Raw genomic sequence first — 19313 nt, 5'->3', positions numbered from 1 at the left:
TTTTACAATGTGATTTTCTTGTCAAATAATCGTGGTACCCTTGGTGAAGTATTACAATATGTCAGCCCCATAATTCTCACCGGAATTTCTCTGCTCGTGACCTCTTAGTTCATTCAACTCATCTATTTCGTTTTCCAATCTTGCTTACGCTCATTACGCAGAATGATCAAAGTTCGGGAATGGAGACGCTGAAGGTTACCAAAATTAGGTGTCAATCATTCCATCAGGGAGGAATCGCTGACGTCACGAATATCACTGTCAGCGCGCGATGATTGTGTGGTGCTTCCCAGGGTCCGACATTGTGACTAAGAATTTGGGGTCTTTTTAGGGTTCTTGAAAATGTTAAATGCTAGCCCAGCAGTTGATGGCAGGGAGATGAAAAGTGGCCGGTGGGTGACGACGTGAATGGGAATTCTTGAGTGTTTTGGTGGAGGACGAAATGTTTCGCAACCATTGACGAGTGGTGGGAAGGGTATGGCGGTGGGTACGGTACGTTTCATCGATCGACCGGGAGAGTGGTGGATATATGGCTACGGGTGAAAAGGAACTCAGATCCAGGGAAACAGGTTTCGGTGCAGGAACCTAACCAAACTTTAACCCAATCCATTTTACATCGAGTGCTGGATTATTTGAAGAATGAGGGGCCGTAGTATCTAAGCCAAATTACATAGGTGCTAAAATTAAATAGAGTTCAGCAGCAGGCTTACAATTTGGAGCGCTTTAAGCACTACTTTTAGCAAAGCTCCTTACAAGTTCGTATATCAGTGTACACCCATAATTTATTGGTATATTGCAAACATTGTTGTTGAAATCCAATCGCTATTCTCCCAAATATTACGTGTGTCAGTTTAAACGTTAGTTTTCTCACCCATTGTCTGACCTTTTCCATGTCACAACATTAGTAATGTGTTTACACGTAAATTCAATTTGTCATTTTGTCTGGTGACTCACATAATACCGTATATTGTTAAGCGTCTGAATTAAAAAATATATAAAGTTGTGTAACCGTTATTCTACTCCACAGTGTTTCAACCCATTTAGTTTTCACATTTTTATTATTTAAGCTTTTGTCATGTAAAACAAATAATGGAATTAAATATAATGAGATTTTGAACAATTTTTTGATGAAAACGGTTTTATTATTTTTTTATATTTGATTCTCAGTGATGATTTAGTGGTTATGGCGCAGCCCATGAGCATTATCGCCAAATCAGAAAGGAAATAACAAAAAACGAGTATGGTTTAGTCGTGTACTTTTCAGAAAATCGCTTAATTAAGTGCAAAAAAATATCCTAATGCCGCATAAACTTTGTTGCTTCCCTGCTTGTTCTGCCAACATATATTTGTTAGAACATTGCGGATCGCGGCGAGATCTGGTTGCGAGAAAATTTCTTATGCAAATATTTTTCATGCACATTAATACTATAGCCCGTTCCACGATTTCATTATACTCTGGGCTCATATAGCATTTCCCCTCACTTCTTAGTACGTATCAAGCAGAGCGTTATTCAATACATGAGCATTTGGACATTCGGATATAAGGACATGTATGCAGTGGGAATATACGAAACAGTTAAAGCCTCATGTTCCATCTGTTTTTACAAATATATTTAATGCGTTTTTTGTAAGTTTTGTAAGATCTCATAAAACTGCACAGTAACCGAACATATTCGTTCAAAATACCATAAATGACTCCTATCTGGTTCGAATAGATTTTTTTTCTATTGAACTAGGTTAATTTTACTTTCTCATGGTATGATTACTTTCCTTTACAGTGTATGCCATCATGAATGCCAGCGTCTTGAAAAGTACAACTCGTATTACTATGTGCAAAGAACAAGGCTGCATGCGTGAAAAAGTTTTGCTAGCATGGAATACGTATGCAGCGAGAAAAATTTTCCTTCAAGATTGAAACCGTTTTCAATGAGAAGACAGTTGCATTCGGGTGCGTAGTTCAAGATCTCCGAGAGGTTCACCGCGACACGTCCAGGCGGTCGCGCGAGAGGTTTTCCAGTATGGCATTATCGAGTATTATTGCACCGACTGGCCTGGAATCACTTCTTAGGGAATGCCCTTGTTACACTACGAAACACCCATTTTATTGCTGGTGTGATTTGAGGCATTCTTACGTGATAATTGCCCCGTGTTTGTCGTCGCATGCTCTGTGGCCGAATGGCATTTACGATATCTTCGTAGTGGTTTCGGTGCGTCCAGAATGTGTTTATTGGTACAAATATTCATTCTTTATAATTGGATTATTCAACCATACCTTCTAATAACCTTGAGTTTACGTTTCTTGTAACTACAAGGTTCTTTACAATCGTAAATGTTTACGAATATCATAAAAGGCATAGACATACAGCATAATACCCTTCACATCTTTCTCTTTCGGCTTATGCTTTGTCAAGAAAATTCTGTTTTAAGTCTCGGAAGTAACCTTCTTAATTGAACCGTCCCCTGAAACGAATTGAACCCTTCGAACTTGATTAGCAAAATGTTTCATAAAGTACTAAGACTGCTATTATTCCTCGTCGTGAGGGCTAATTGGGTCGCTTTTGCACCAACGTGGGTTGCTACTGCCTTGCTCGACGTTGCTGACTGTGAACTTGCGATTTTCCTGTTCATAAATGTATATTTACTTGCACCGTCAAGAAAATCTTGGTAGCATTTCAAAATTTATCCTCTTAAGTTTTTTTCGGTAAGTAAAATTTTTCGAAAATATAGCTTTCAGTTATATTGTATTATTTACTTTATTTTTAAGTTGGACAAAGATGTATAATAATCATGGATTTCATAATTTGCATCAATTTGCTATTGCATGGTTACTGAAAGCTAAAAGGTCTAAAACTTTATTTTCTCCAGTTGGTTATTCAACAAAGTGCAATGAATATTCCGATAATATTGAGCATCGCATTAAATGACTCCTGATGCTGAGGATTTGGGTCAGTATTGTAGGCGTCCCAGTTAATCGATTGAAGGTTAAAGTCGCTTCGATAAACATTCCATTCTCGCTGTGCTTACGAGAGGAGACCAATATGTTTATTACTAGGCGATTAATTACTTCTGTTTTAGAACTGTATGATCTGTAGAACGAGCACACGAATATTTCTTTTTCTCTCTTTTTTAGCATTTCCGACATTTTCTAGTTCTGCATTGCTGAAAGTGTTCGCCAAACGTCTTACGTAAAACGCCAGTGCTACAAATACTCCACCACACTCCTGTTAGGTCTGTCGCATCCGTAGATCTTGAAACCCGGCGTACATACTCACTGTCTTTGATATCCATTGTCAGCCTGTTTTCTGTTCCCCTAACACTATATGTCGGCGATTTAGATACGTCCTCAGTTCCTTCTCATCTTTCTGACATTACGGCACTGATTTACTACAATGACTAACGAAAATAATTTAAAATTTGAGTTAAGGCTTACTGTGTCATTCATTTCTCTTATTTGCACTGTTGTATTAGAATTTTTTTCTTTTCATACGTTCCCTGTGTTAGCGTCCATGCAACGTACAAGTGTACATACACACCACCTAAATGTATCGAAAACAATCGAATACCCTACTTTCTCCTCACTTCGACACCTTCGTGGTGTAGTGACCATCTGAACTGTGGGAGATCACTCCGCATGTCCCAAGCTACGGTCCGCGAAGTCCACTACTATACCTGCAAATATTCCAAAACCTCTGGTGCAGACCCTCCACTAACTCCAAACCAGGGTATCGTAGTTATAGCCGAGGCAACCTGCCACCGCTGGACAAACGTGTGTAAACAGGCGCTAATCCCCGTATGTGTCGAACGTCGGAGTCAAGGTTCGTAAGGGGGCTCATATTTTCCTGTCCTGAGCTCTGATGCGTCGTTGTTACCGACATGGACCACCACCCGAACGCTAGAGCAGCCAGTTCCTATGACGGTTGCGTCTACCGCCTTCGTCATCTTTGATTGAGTTGCCCTCAGCATACACCGAATTGTCATCCTATCGGCTACTCTGGTGCCTATGTCCTCGGCCTCGAAAGAGCCGTCACGTGCTGAACGTTTGAGGGTTCCCCATCAGTATATACCAATCCCCCCATTGCTCCCGACCTGCCGGAACTTGGGGATTCTAGAGGCAAAAGCAGTATTTGAAGCACCCAAGTCCGTCGTGTCGTACTTTGACATCACCGCGAATCGGTTGCAGACGGGGATCAGGGCCACCAACGCTGTACCCGGACACTGTCGGGGACGTACTTCACCCCTGCGTCGCTTTATTAGGAACATACATCCTTTCGACTTCTGAAATCTGCCTCTTACAGGACAGGGTCAGACACGGCAGCCGAACTTGCTTTGGCAGTCAGGATAACTACCGTCGTAAGTCTTTGTGTGGCGTACCCTCGCTAGCCCAACTAAGGTTTTCCCGCTTTTCGTCATAGCCTCCATATCTTCTTCCTGGAAGAGAGTCATGAAACTAACCTCTCCAGCTCTGAGACACGGGCCAGCAGGAGATATCGTTCAGCAGCAGCCTTGAGGATAGTACAGGACCTATAAACACGTCTATACGAAAGGCTTAAGAGTGTATTGGATAATTTATTGGGAGAGTTCCTCCGACTTGTGGGTTCCATGAGGTATAATGAGCCAGAGTTACTTGTGGCCCTATTGGTTAAATAATTGGTTTGACCTCCTAATGAGCTCTAAAATATTATTTTATACAAATATCTTCAGTTATGTGTAAAAACTGAGATCTCAGTCATGGTGCATAAACTATTTCCAGTAATACTCCTCTTACATTGATAATTTGTGAGATTCTGCTATCAAATAAATATGGAGCATCGCCTATCGCCGATGAGCCTTGTGGTAAACGTAAAACCGACCATAACAATGTAAAATGGAAGACATTTAAGGATTATGGATGTAAATGTTTCACTAATTTACTAATATTTCCAATACTGCATAGATTTACTCCTATTAACAAATTTTTCGTACGTTGGTGTCAGAGAAAAGTCTGAAAATATATATTTATTACTGCCACTTTTTTAGAAATTCAAATGGAATCAGATATCACACGTACTGCTCCTACGTTCCAAATTTTCTTATGCAGACCCCTTAGCAAGAGTGGGGGAAGAACACAACGAAGAGAGATTTGGGACTGTTCATGCATGTCCTTAGAATTAACAACAAGAGTTAAATGGAATCAAGACTTTTCGGAGCCTTTATAAAATATTCCCGGTGGAAAATGTGGAGGACGAGCTTTTCTTTATCGTAAGTACTCGCTGATCGACCGAAATGTGACTTCGCGTCTTTTATTTCGATATTAAGATCTTCAGTGGGTAGGAAACACACGAGGTGATTGCAATGAGTGAGCACATTTATATTTAACTTGTTCAAAACAAAGTCAAAATTTAATAACTCACTAGATGTTGCAGATATACGGAATATTTTCTATAAGTTCGGGCATCGCAAATTCATAGAGAATATTTTTTTCATTTTTGTATCCGAACTCAAGTTGGAGGCGTTGAGCATTAGCTCGTTCCTTTTTTTTAAAAAATTTTCAATGGTTAATTTTTTCAATGTTTTAATGCAATAATGTTGCAGGATGATTAGAGTAGTGGGGCTAGCGTACTAACGGAAGTGTCATAGCTCTAAATGCGGGTGATAATTCTGTGCACTAATAGCAAAGCGTGGACTGTAATGCTTTGACTCGCATATCTTTGGGAAAACCGTGGGAGGCACGGGGAAATAGTGACCCCTGTAATCTGGATAAATTAATTAATACACCTTTGGTCTTGGTAGACTTACCGAATAGTCTTCGAGTTAATTGTGGTGGTGGTGATCCTGCGATAATAATTGCAAATAAAACAAAGTTAATTCTAACATTATATCACCCTTCAAATTTTTATTCTTCCCTTGCTTGAGAACCTATGATCTTAAGTTCATTTTCTTGCAGAGATGATATTCTCATGTAACTGCCTCATGCTGGAATTTTTACCGTAGTTTTTCACATTCTATAAGTACTCTGCAAGCCATGCAACTTATTTATCTTGTTGCAGGAAAGGAATGGATTTAGTCTCTTCCATGGTGGTGGCTTTATTGGCTGATTGTAGCTAGTGAAATGGAAATGTTGTTCTAACTATGAAATATCTGTTTTCTTTCAGGGCACCAAATAGCAATACATGGAAAAACGGGAATTTTAAATCTTCCTTTGAATATTGGAAACGTTGATCTAGTTTAAAGTTCCAGTTGGTTTATGTGAAAAAATTTCAGCATTCATAGTATAAAAAAGACTAATATTTACCAGGGAAAATAAAATATAAATTACTTGGCACTTACCATTTGTCCCCACAATTTTGATGCAGAAATTGGCTGGGAACATTCCAATGTGGCCTTGCTTGGGTACCATACATTTTTCCGTGTACGTTGACATGGCGGGGTTGTATGGATCCTCGCAGTTAACGTCGCTTCCATTTAGTGATGAGCAAGTGTAGCAGTTGATAGCTTGAGCTCCTGAAGGTATACACATAAAATAGGTACATAATTAAATGTATTTCGTAAACTCTATTGTCCCTAGCCACTTTTCGAATATATAACAAATGACCCACTAAAGTCGAGTATACATGGGTGGTCTGAAAAGTTTCCGACCTCAAAAATTTCAGAAATAATGTCTTGTATCTTTGTTAGGTCGGAACCACCCTCGTATATTCTGGGGAAAACTTATGTGGACATTTGGCTGTAACTGACGTGTATGGAGTGGCAGTCGTAGATTTCAACTGGAGTAGTTGAAATATTGTAACTGCGATAGATTGAAATTGTTCTGGAACGATCTCTATGGATGTGATCGGGGCCATAATGTGTGTATGCACACTCTTAAATACATGTATAACCATAACCATAAACACAGTAATCAACCCGAAGGTCGGTTTAGTAGGTGATGATAGAGATCACCCAATACTAAGCCCTGTACGGCGTGTGAAAATTCACACATCAGGGTAGGGGGGCCAGTTCCTTTCCGTGCCGGTTATGGTTTCCCAGGAAGATCTGGTACCCGAAAAATCACATAGCTTGGGTGGAGCTGAAGGTGCCCAGAGTCCCTTACCCGGGAATCGAACCCGTGACCCTCCGGTCGACAGTCCATGCACAACTATGCTGTATTGGTTACAGCAAAAACGAGCAAAAGTGTAATAGCGAAAACAATCGTTATCTTTTAATTTTTTCTTATGCCAATATCTTCTGCTTATATTACACACATGTATGTATGTGTGTGCATATATATATATATATATATATATATATATATATATATATATATATATATATATATATATATATAAATGCAAACATAAAGTTTATGGTTTATATATATATATATATATATATATATATATATACGTATATTATTATTAGGTAATCTACCGGTTAAGGTAGGTTTTTGGATGGACAAAGCTACCAAATAAATATTTTGTGACTCCTAACAAAACTCAAAATCTAGCATCCTACTCTACATCAGGTCCCTCTTCATCTCTGAGTACTTCCTTCCTCCCTTCATCCCGTCCAACATCCCTATCCTGTTCCTTCCCTTTCCTCGTTTGCCTAACATTCTCCCCTCTATTACAGTCTTCAACAGCCCACTGCCGGTCAATACCCCCTTCATCCACTTTTCCTGCCTCCATAGGATTTATCCCAACAAACCCCTCTCTTCACCCACCATACCAAGTACTTCCTCATTTGTTTTCTTCTCTGTCCATTTCACTTTCTCCATTCTTCTCCACACCCACATTTCAAAAGCCTCCAATCTACGTCTATCCTCCTGCTTCAATGACCACGTTTCCGCGCCGTACATAGCTACGCTCCATATCAAAGTTTTAACAAGTCTTTTCTTAACATCCTTACTCAACGTCCCTATCATCAACTCCCTCCTCCTTGTGAAAGCCTCTTTACCTAGCGAAATTCTTCTCCTTACGTCCCTATTACTTGGACCTTGTTGGTCCAAAACACTTCCGAGATACGTAAACTGTTCTGCCTGCTCTAGATTTTTCCCTCCCATTTTAATGTTTAGCTTAGCCTTTTTCTCTCTAGGAAATCGCATAACCTTTATTTTATTAATATTGATTCTCATCCCATACCGGTCGCACTGAATTTCCAATGCACTAAGCAATGCTTGCAACCCCTTGGCTGACTGACTAACTAAAGCTTGGTCATCAGCAAACCTAACTGATTTTACGAATTCCCCACCCACTTTCATTCCTACCTCGAGTTCTTCCCATGCCTCTTTGATCATTTCCTCTGCATACAGGTTGAACAGCAACGGTGATAATGGGTAACCCTGCCTTACACCTCTTCCTAACACTACCCATCCGGACCCCCCGTTTCCCACCCCCACCTGAGCAGTCAGACATGTACAGGTTGCGGGTTAGCCTCCTTTCTCTCCAATCTATTCCTATTTTCTGCAGAATACTCATTAGTTTTTCCCAGTTCACCCTATCAAACGCTTTTTCAAAATCTACGAAACAGGCAAATACCTCCTGGTTGTGTTCTATATCCCTCTCGATTAATAATCTCATTACTGCAATGGCATCACGCGTACCTCTCCCCTTCCTAAACCCAAACTGATCATCCCCTAAGTAAACATTTGCCCTACTCTCTACCTTTTGTTTATGATCCTGAGAACAACTTTAGCTGCGTGGAATATCAAACTTATTGTCCTGTAGTCCTCACATGATGTATCCTTTACCTTTTTCGGATTAGGAACTAAAACGGATCTCACAAAGTCTTCCGGCCAGATTCCTTCCTCATAAATACTCCAAATGAGCCCATATAGCCTCTTCCTCCCACATTTTCCTAAACATATACGTGTATGCATGTATATATATAGAATCTGGTTCAACATTTAACTAAACGTCGAAACACAAGGAAATGCCCTCGGCATTATGTTTGACGTTTCGACGGGTTGTATGTCATCTTCAGAATGCCGTTCTCTGGGAATGAGCGGAGAGAATTTATGGGGAAGGGGTGTAAGGGGAAGGAGTTAAGGGCATATCAAGGGATAAAGGGTGAAAGGATATTGGATAATTAGTAGGATTGGATTGGATAATTTTAGTAGGCCATATTAAGCGTTTAAACGATTTAAGAAGTCATATGTGCGCCGTATCTTGCGTGTTCTCACGCCAATGCTATTTGCGGTTTCGAAGAAGGTTTCAATTACCGAAATAAATATAGTAAGTAGACAGGGGAGCGTTACATTATTTCTCATTATTATCCGTAATTTCTAACGTCTACATAGAGGATGTTGTACCAGTCGTTGAAAAGGCTGGAGATAGGAATGAAAGTAGTCGATGAACAAATGAAGTCAGTTATAAATTTATAACTTTAGTTTGGCCTACCTAAAGATAGTTCATCCAATAATCTAACAGATTTTATGAATGATGCACCGACATTCATTCCTATCTTCAGTTCATCCCATGTCCCTTTTACCATTTCCCCCACATGTGCGTTGAAAAGCACGGGTGATAATGGATACCTCAGTGTCACCCCACTTCCTAACACTGCTCCTCCCGACTCTCCGTTCCCCACTCGCACGTGAGCAGTCCATGAGGTTGCGGATAAGTCGGCTAAACCAACTATTTATTCCTATCGACATGACTACGCAACTTACTATATTGACACATTTCCGAAATTTAAGAACAAATTATTACATCCTGATTATACTCTGTGATCCTTTCTACTAGTGACCTCAATTTATTTTATGGCATTACGCGTGCCTCTCCCCTTCCTGACACAAACTGATTCTCCCCAATTAATCCTTGTCCTTATATTGATGATCCCAAGTACCACTTTTGCTGCATGTGTAACCAAACTTATTGTCCTAGGGTCCTCACATAAATCTGTCTTTACCTTTTTTGGGATGGGTACTTAAACTGAATTAACGAAATCTTCGGCAAAATTTCAACCTCATTTGTCCAAGGAAAGATCCAATAAAATCTCTTCCTCGCACGATTCCCTTCCTTCCATATCCTACCATTTTTACCTCCTTCCACTAAGTAGTTCCGCAGGGATGTTATCCATTCTCGTGGCCTTGTTCCATTTATATTTCTTTTATACTTTTTCTATCATCTAGCGAAGTTTGTCTGGAACTCAGCTATCCTCATAGTGATTATATTTCCTCTGTATCTCTGAACTGGTTGGTCTAAGATCTTTTCCTATATCGTCTAATGTGTTTCCCGAGTACTATTTACTTTTTTGAGGAAGGGAGCTTGTGCTGTCGAAACATCAAGCAATATATAAATGTCCTTTTTGTGCACGATGCTCAATGTTAATCCTTGTACTGTGTTCACCTGAATCATCTCATAGATCTTGAAATCAGATGGCGTTGGTAAACATAAACTTGGGTTATGCAATAAACAAAATAGCCACTCCTTACATGTCAAAAATATTAAATTATTATTTGTTCCCTTCTAATTCCGCAAGAAGTGTCGAGTTCGTAAGCTAGTTAGAGCTGGAGCTGAGCTCGTAGGCATATATTATTCAGTGATATCCCGATCCCTATTTGGCGTGCTCTGTGGAGGGCACTTTGAGTGATTACGCCGTCCGTTGAATGGGACGTTGAACTGTGAACCCCCTGGCGCCTTTCGTTCAGAGTAGGCTAATGCCGACGCCGGGTTTCTCTCCACCCTTCATCCTTTCCTGCCCTAATGGCGCAAATGACCTTAGCTGTCGGTCGCCTTCCCTAAATACTACTACTACGACGTCCGTCGGATGGGACGTTAAACTACGGACCCTTATGTGACCTAGGTATTTGGTGTCCTTGGTAACTGTTGTGGCTGACGGTGGTGATGTTGGCCATCTCAAGATGAAGCTTTATTGAAGAGATACACAATTTGTGGACCAGAGGTTTATCGAGTTTTGCCAAGCCGGAGCTGACGAGGGGAAAATCAAATATCACGAACAATACCCAGCGTATCAAATGAATTCCGGGAAAAAAGTTACCGCCACGAGAATTTGGTAAACCTTATCAACGGTACTCTGTTCGTATGTTGATATGTGGGTCATAGTTGGAGATTCAGGCACTGAGAACTCAAATATATATTTTACATTCATGAATCAAAGGGTGAAGACGAATTCGAATCCTATCAGTCAATTGAGACACTATACTTCTTAAAAAACGAAAAAGGGAAAACGTAAATAGCTTATCGGTTATAAGTTGAAGTCAAACATTCGATTTTGAACGTTCCGCAAGTTTGTAACTGGCCTACAAAAATATGAATTCTCAGGAAAAACGTCGATGCCAATGAAACCAATGGCACCTTCCTCCCTCAGCTCATTCCCTGCCAGAAGATGCTTTGGATACGGATCAGGATGTGGAAGTATTGTGTTTGCAATTGGGGTCAAGCATACTTTTCTCAAAAGGATAAAATACTCCAAACGTGTGCTTTCAGTTGGACCTAAAACCATGCTTGATAAATCATAGGGAAGGAGTATACCATCCAGCGACATTAAGCAACACTTCCCAAAAAGTGTTTAGATGGATTTTGTTCAAACCCCTGAAAATAATGGAATGTAGGGTAGGGATGGGTATTGGAAATAACTGTGGAAAAGTACTATTTTTACTTTTCCCAACGAATATCTTACGCGGTCTATATCATCGGATCGCTCTCTCTCTCTCTCACTTTCTGGGTTTTGGTCATACATAAATCGTATCGTCGCATCCAGAATACATCTCGGAGGTGTCATCGCACCGAGGGTGTGTGTGACCTGGGGTCGTCCCCCCAACCTAGTGCCTGGCCCGAAGCCCTTTGCTCCGATGCTCCTTCCACTCCCGTATCAGTGCTTTCCCAAGGATCTCCCCCTTAAAAAGCGATGCAAAGAGTCCAATGAATCTCCAACGCCCATAACTTATCGTCGCTGCTCGACTGACGTATCCGTCCGCGCACATAGTAAAATGTGCACGTAACTCGATTATCCAGCTTTCGAAACGCCTTATTACTACGTACAATTTTTTGAATTCTTTCCTCCGGAAACCCTATACAGATGATATTTGATTGGATATGAGAATAATGTGAATTGTGTGTGCCCTTTTCGTCCTACTGTGTGACGTCGAGAACGTTGCTACGGGGAACTTTTCCTCGGCATACGCAGCCTCTGCAGTATTTCATATATATTTTTCAAATTAGTCCTTTTATTTAAATCCCTACGGCCGTCCCATTCTTTCTTCCTGTGCAAGGCTCTTGGTTTCTTTCTTTTCAGTCGTATTTTCTCAAGTCCTCGCGTAGGCCCAATGCTTTATGACGTAACACGTTGCCGTAAATCGGCATACGTTTTCTGTTAATATCTTTTACCTTTCCACAACATTTCCCTGAGCCGCGAAACTTTTCTTTGTACCTGGAATCCACATCCTTCCACCTTCCCCACGAATCCTCTGTTTGTCCTTTGTGCGTGTTCCTATCACTTTTCCTTGTATCTATATCCATGTGAATGTGAATAAATGTGTTTATATATTGACACACACACGTGATTCAGATAATACTTTTGCTCAGTGAAAATTTTCTCATAAGCTGTGATAATTTCGTTTTAAAGCGTTCCGCGGCAAAACATGGTAATCATTTAGGATTAGTTTGCATTCTTCCCTTTCGCAAGGGCGATTCACGTCATTCTCAACGAATGCTCGGCAATGAATTTTTAAAAATAAATGATTTATATTTTAACCAAAAATCTAAGTGTGCCAAAGGTGAAAATTCTAGAAACTTAAGTATGAGAAATTAGTACTGAACTGGGAGTCTTTTGTTGCCCTACTACCCCTTGTCAAATAAAATAGGACATTAAAAAATATATCAGCACGTGGTAAGTTTCGATTTTCGGCGTTGTGATGAAACACAAAATTTAAAATTTTCCCTATATAAAAAACGCGTAGGTTGGTTATAATAGGCGAAGGGTACATCTCACCGCGAACTAACTTTTAAGTCGTGTAACAGTAAATAATCCAGAATTGAAGGGTGGGGTGGTCAATTCTTTTTTCGGAGCCAAATAATTGGTTTCTTACGAATGTCTACTGCGTTATCAGAATATCAAACCACGTGGGGATGTGGTGTTACACCCACGAAAATGTTGGTAGAGCCTGTGCATCATGTCTTCCTTCCACCATGCCTGTCTTCCAAATCTTTGTCCTCGGGATCCTACCTTCAGAAGTCCATTCATCTTATCACTATGCTGCCATGTAGTCGGGGAAATTACACATTTTTTGGAAATTTCTGGCATGGTTTGGCAGTAAATCTCAGTTATTTTCTTTTTTAATTCACCACTCACCTTGAAACCAATGCACAGCTATGAGTAGAATCAACCAGCTTTCTTGAGAAAGCAGCGCAGGAAATCCCATTATCTGAAATGAAATGCAAAGACTGATGAGCAAAGAGACCTTCAATCGAGATAACTAATTTGGTGGAGAAAACAACGATGAAGTAAAGAAATGAAGCCAAATTGTATGGTGGGGAGGGGTAGGGAAAGAACGTTCCCCTTAAATAAAGTAGATCATTAATTTAAATGTTAGAGGCAACAGGTATTCATTTACGTACATCAAAGCGGAGGCTTTCAAAGTTACGTTTATCTATCGTATATCGAAAATCAATTTCGGTCCAAGTGACGGTGGCGTTTGGCGATGACTGGTGGCCTTGCTTGCGCTTTTACCCGTCCAATATTTTGCATTGTGTGCGTGATTTTCAAAATGCTTCAAACGAAAGGGAGTGGACGGCACGGCGGGAAGAGGAAAGGGGGAAGGCGTGTCACAGTTAAGGCGAGGGGATGAGGGGGCAGCGGAGTGGGGCCAGAGGATATCATTTCCGCTGCTGGGTCGACTGCCAGTGATAGTGTGGAAATTGGCGACTAAGTGCCCCATAGAATGTCTTTACCGAGCCAACGGTTCTCTATCTTGGTTTATCACTACCAGATGTACATTTCTCATTCTGGTCAACGCATTTGAGAAAATATCGAGAGAGGATTCATTTTGGAGGATTTTGAGTGATTTGGATTAAATCTTGAAATCTTGTGAAAATTGGATTTTCGAATTGAATTATTATGAATACTCCGCAATATGTTCATTGCTACTATGGTGAGATATTAGGGATTTATGAAATTGAGTCTCATGGAATATTCTTTGCAAAAAATTTTCCTGTCTCTACATCGGTACAGTTTGCAAAAAGTACGGGAAAAATTATATCGAACGGATTGCTTATAGCGGCGAATTGAAAGCTGGTTAACGTTTTAATGCTATTGTGAGACACCATTAGGAGTAAGCGCCCATTACATGAGATATTGCATGGGAAATAACTGAGAAAAATTTCACTCCAGTAGTCGGGGAGGTTCTAATTCAGGCATTAAAATTTTCCACGAAGGATTTGTAAGCGTCATTGCTATGGGCACAAATCTGGCACGGAAACCATTAGACGCGAAGCACGTCTATTCGTAGATTGAAAACATTCAAAATATCAATTACAACAAGTTTGTTCGCCCACTAGGTAAATTATATATTCGTAGCTCAACATGAATTTGCAGAGGAGACCACGGATATAATATAAGAGAAATTGATTCCAAAACCGTTATATTTAGGTAGTATTTTTCCTGACTCAAAACGTATTATCAGTAACGTAAAGGTCGCCACTTATAATCCTGTCTCATAGAACCCTTTGTCATCTTTCCTCGTCCTTACGCCATCTTGTGGCTGCACCTACTACCATGCATTTATGGGCAGGTGCAAAACTTGGGAATTTTGATCGTACTACGCTTCAGCTATAAATTTTAGCGGAAACGTATGCGTGCATCTCCGGATGCATACGTTTGACAAGAGGTGAATTAAAATCATCAATGGGGAATATTGTGCGAAAATTATCAGTTCTAAAGATTGCTATTAAAAATATTGCCAACATGAATTGATGGATATACGCCGTTGGGAATGATATCCTCCTTAGGATGGCCTCAAAGACAACATTTTAACTCTCGACTACCCGACTGGGAAAGATGCTAGAGTGGTCCGCGAGCCTTCCTTTCTCCGAGTTGCTGGCCAAGGATGAGTGCGTGGTGGTGAGACTAACGCTTCATCGGGGATATCATATCATGGGGGTTATTCTGTAATCCTTTCCTCCGAATCGCGAAGCTGCAGCTCTCTTCAAGAATAGTCTCCATGTAGTAGGGTGGGGCGAACTCTGCCTCCATGTCGGTTGAGGAGAAGATTCCGGTAACGCATTGCCGCAGCCGATGATATTATTTGAAAAATATGATTCCTCATGTAGATTCGATCCTAGATGGGCTGATTTGTGTATTGGTTTTAGAGTCTACTGCGAACTTTTGAGCGAGATTTTACTCGTCTGGGGAAGATTCAAGTCGGCATCTATGTTAGGATTTCGTTTAGAGCTAATTATAGAAATTAAATAATAGTAATAATATTTGTAATCATCAGGAAGGTTTAAATTTGTTGGCTAAAATTTTAGTAAAACTGTGATGTTATTTAGTAACCTTGAAAGCTAGCTGCAATATTGCAATGACATTATTCCAGAATAACTCCGGTCGGGAAACAAAGTTAATGTTCAATTAATTGATATGACCACATCTTTATTTTACACCGGGGAAAAGAACTTATCAAGGTCGTGTAAAAACTCGGGAGAGATTTCTTAGTCACAAGTGTCTGGAAATCACTGCTCAAAATTCTGTAAACAATCGGTGGATATTTTATGCCATTAAGAGTGATAAGTGTTCACATACAACGTGACTTCGTATGATTTGGTGCGTAAATATCTGGTTGGTGTACACCTATAGCTTATTAATTGTCTTAATACATCCCAATATTGCACTTGCCCTTCCCATGCCTCAGAATATTTTTTATGTTTGCCTTCATGTATGTAACCGTGACTTTAGTGTAACAGTGAATGTTACTGATTTACGGAGAGGACACGAAACATTTGGACGAGTATGAAAAAGGTGGCCGGAAGGCTCCTTGAGCCAATTTTATTTTGTTCCAAAGTTGCTCTCTGTGTAGGGTTAATACCCATGCCCTAAAATGTAATCTATGGAGTTTTTCCGGAATACAGTATATTTTTGCAATTTTTTTATTTGGAGATGTGACTTTACTTTGCATGGAATGTTCCAATCTAAATATATGCTACGTAAGAGTCAGTGCAGAATCATACTCTATAGTGATTTCTTCGTTCCTCTGAGGAGAGCCTTTTCTTCATCCGCTCTCCTCTAGCCCTCGCAACTTGCATGGCGTATGGCGTCGCCGTCACACTATTTTCCAGCGTCAAGACGCCACAGTGTCGTTGCCGTCGCAGGGCGTACAGCCATGAGTGGAATCTGAACTATTTCTGTGTGGAGCCCGTATTGTGTTCGGTATATCCAGGAGAGAGTGCCCCCACTGTGCTTAATCTTTTAAAAGGAAGCGTCAGAATTTGCAAAAGAGAACTTTTGTGCCTCAAATCGGCGTAGGAATGACGTCAGGGGAAATCATAACATAGGCGAAGCAGATCCGTTACCAAATGATCTAAGGACACGCCATTAAAAGTACCATTCTTCAATTCTGAATTTCATCGTTTAAAACTAGTAGCAAACGGTGGATTGTCGCGATTGGATGAACTGCGCTATGATGGCTAGAAAATTCCACTTTGCTCCCGAAAGTTGATAATTTCACTAGTGTGCTTATCTATATATGTGCAATATTGTCATTAAAAACTGCTACGCACACAGCTTTGGGTCATTCACCCTAAAAACAATGTGCATTTATTATAATATGGCAAAATTATATCTTCTTGATTCAGATTTTGGATATTCAGTGTGCCACTTTTAATATTGACCACGGTCGATAAAATGATGGTACAGTTTGGACGTATCGAATATTATCGTCCATGTTATTTATCTCTTCATGGATATGGCTGGGGGATGAGTCAGCACGTCTGCATCAATATGCGGCAAAATAGGATGGTTCTTGTTCTGTTTGCCCATTAAATTTGCAAGCATATTTACTTTGAGATACCTCGAAATTAAAACTTTTACAAGGTTCATTTTTCGATGGAGTCTGATGTTCAGATTCGCATACTGCTCCTGGATGTTCATATTTAAATATGTAGAAGTAAATCTGATATGAAGAAGTTTAGTCTTCATAGATGCTATCTTGTGGTCATGCGTTTATTATATTACATCATCATTATTGTAGCGTGTTCTGTCCCTCCCGGTTTCCGGTAGGTTTCGACTTTCATCGCTGTCACATCAGCCTGATACCTGAGAGGGATTTTGATCATTAGGTAACCACGTCCGCCACCGTAGGACAAGTGGTTACTCAGTCCAGTGGTCATGAGCACGAAACAGACGGAGAGATTTCATAGACGTGAAACTTTCTGCATGTACACTGTTACATTTAATGCCGGGATTGTCCACATATTTTTTTATCAGGAAGGTCCTGTATCCATCGGTTACTATTACTAGTTTTGTATTAAGTTTTCCATTTCGCTATTATTGTATACATTGTTTTTCTTGCTGCTCATTGCACCATCATATTCTTCTTGACATATTTATTCCGTGAAAAGACAGCCGTTTCCATTCACTTGCGACTCAGCAAGCGTCCAGTCGAGACGTACCACCAATGGCAGTAGATGGCGTAGCAGCCGATGGCGTTTGGTGCCGTCGCCTGGAAACCAACCAATTAATCGATTCGAATTACGGTGTCCCTTGGCATAACGCCGCCGGGGGAAATCGGAATTAATACTGAAAGGTAGTTTCCTTCCTCGTGACTCCTTCGAGCTCTTTGAATCGCTCACAAATGACATATTGAAAGACGTAACTGCCGATATGTTCAAGGAAAATTTCATGGTGACAATTTTGCAAGATTTTTTTGCGAGCGAATTGTTTCGAGGGAATGCGTCATCCTTTTCTTATTTTTAATCCGGCATTAGTCCCAAAAATAACTCTCGAGAAACGTTTCTGAGAAATTCTGCTAATAACTTTGACACGCTGAGCTATCTATCAAATAATTCTCAATCGGTGCAAACAGCGATGTTTATGTAGGTATTCATTTCCACTGAATTCAGATTTTTATTAAAGTAACTTTTAATAGAAATCTGAATAGAAAACGTCATAATGCCATGGCATTGAACCTAACCATGTTTGAAAGTGTTAATTGATATATCATATGCTTATCATTAATTTAAAAAAGACGGACGAATCCCTAAATATTTCCAATAGTTGCTACTGAGTGTCCTTCATTTGTATAGTTGAAGTAGTATGAAATCTTCTGCTTCGGGCTGAACTTGGTGAAAAATTTGAATAGTCGTAGTATTATGACTAGATGTCTTCCCCAGAACTACAATTCTAAATTTCCACAAAGGACACTATTATTAATTTTGCATTAGGTTATCGAAATAATAATATTGAAGAAGGTATCCGAAAACTGTCCAATTGCGGTGTGAAATTTAATTTACGTTAGTAATATTCTTCATGAGAACCCTACCATTACAAAGTTAAAAATGGCATAGAAATAAGTTAAATGGAGGATATCCTTTGTATATATTTTATCTTAATAATATGTATGGATGATGTAACAACCCTCTGTTGTGTGTGTGTAATCAAATACTGGAGTGCAAGCTTCATTTATCCTTTCAAATCTGACGAGACAGAAAATTTTCTTGTAAATCTTCTCTTTGTTTAATATTCATATTTGTATAATATTTATCTTTTTTCAGTTTGAATTTGGTTTTCACCGAGATCAGAATAGCTTGACACGATTAAAAAAATTGAAGTCGTAATTAATATTGGCACAATAAGAAGATAACGGCTGTAAAACTAAGGATATGCACATTAGACAGGACTCGATCGTACATATGTGGGGATGCGCTTCTGCAGTTGCTTGCACCTAGTGGCTCACCGAAACGTATAGGCTAAGCGCTGGCCCACGGCTTCGTTCGCAGCAGAAGACGAGCTCTTTGCCTCTTGAAAGTCTCTTTGTTTCCTCCGCACCCGAGGAATGCAATCGGAGCCTCGTTGTTCAACCAATTGCAACACAATCTCTGCGTCCGCACAGAAATCCGGCGGCCATAATTCTCAAGGTGGTGTTATCATGCGCGGTTTCTAGCAAAGGTTGTGTAACATGCGCTAACAGGTTATCCTTGAAAGGCCACTTTCCAGATTCTCGGCATCGCGTGGACTTTCGGAGGCTTGGCTGTGGCTTGTCGCTGGGAAACCCGGCATCCCGGAGCGCCATGTCCCCTGCACTAAATCTCTCTCTCTTCACGGTATTTTTCCTTTGATCATGCTTTATTCCTCTCTCCGACAGGCAAATCAACGCGAGAAACGGAGGGAAAATTAATTCGGAAATGCTT

The 19313-nt window shown here is 40.2% G+C and overlaps 1 protein-coding gene across 1 annotated transcript in view; it reads right to left on the bottom strand.

The window, feature by feature from the left end:
* Positions 1-19313, bottom strand: part of LOC139698416 (U-scoloptoxin(05)-Sm1a-like) — a 62621-nt gene that overhangs the window by 9639 nt on the left and 33669 nt on the right. Inside the window, exons 2-3 of the mRNA XM_071597317.1 lie at positions 13267-13339; positions 6304-6477 (exon numbers count right to left, since the gene is read on the bottom strand). Coding sequence (XP_071453418.1) covers positions 6304-6477; positions 13267-13336 — 244 coding nt within the window. The 5' untranslated portion in view covers positions 13337-13339. The remainder of the gene's footprint in view (positions 1-6303; positions 6478-13266; positions 13340-19313) is intronic.

Source organism: Hetaerina americana, unplaced genomic scaffold (assembly GCF_022747635.1).
Source record: "Hetaerina americana unplaced genomic scaffold, ioHetAmer1.1.p SCAF_85, whole genome shotgun sequence".
NCBI classification, from domain to species: domain Eukaryota; kingdom Metazoa; phylum Arthropoda; class Insecta; order Odonata; family Calopterygidae; genus Hetaerina; species Hetaerina americana.
This window is presented reverse-complemented; position numbering and strand designations above follow the sequence as displayed.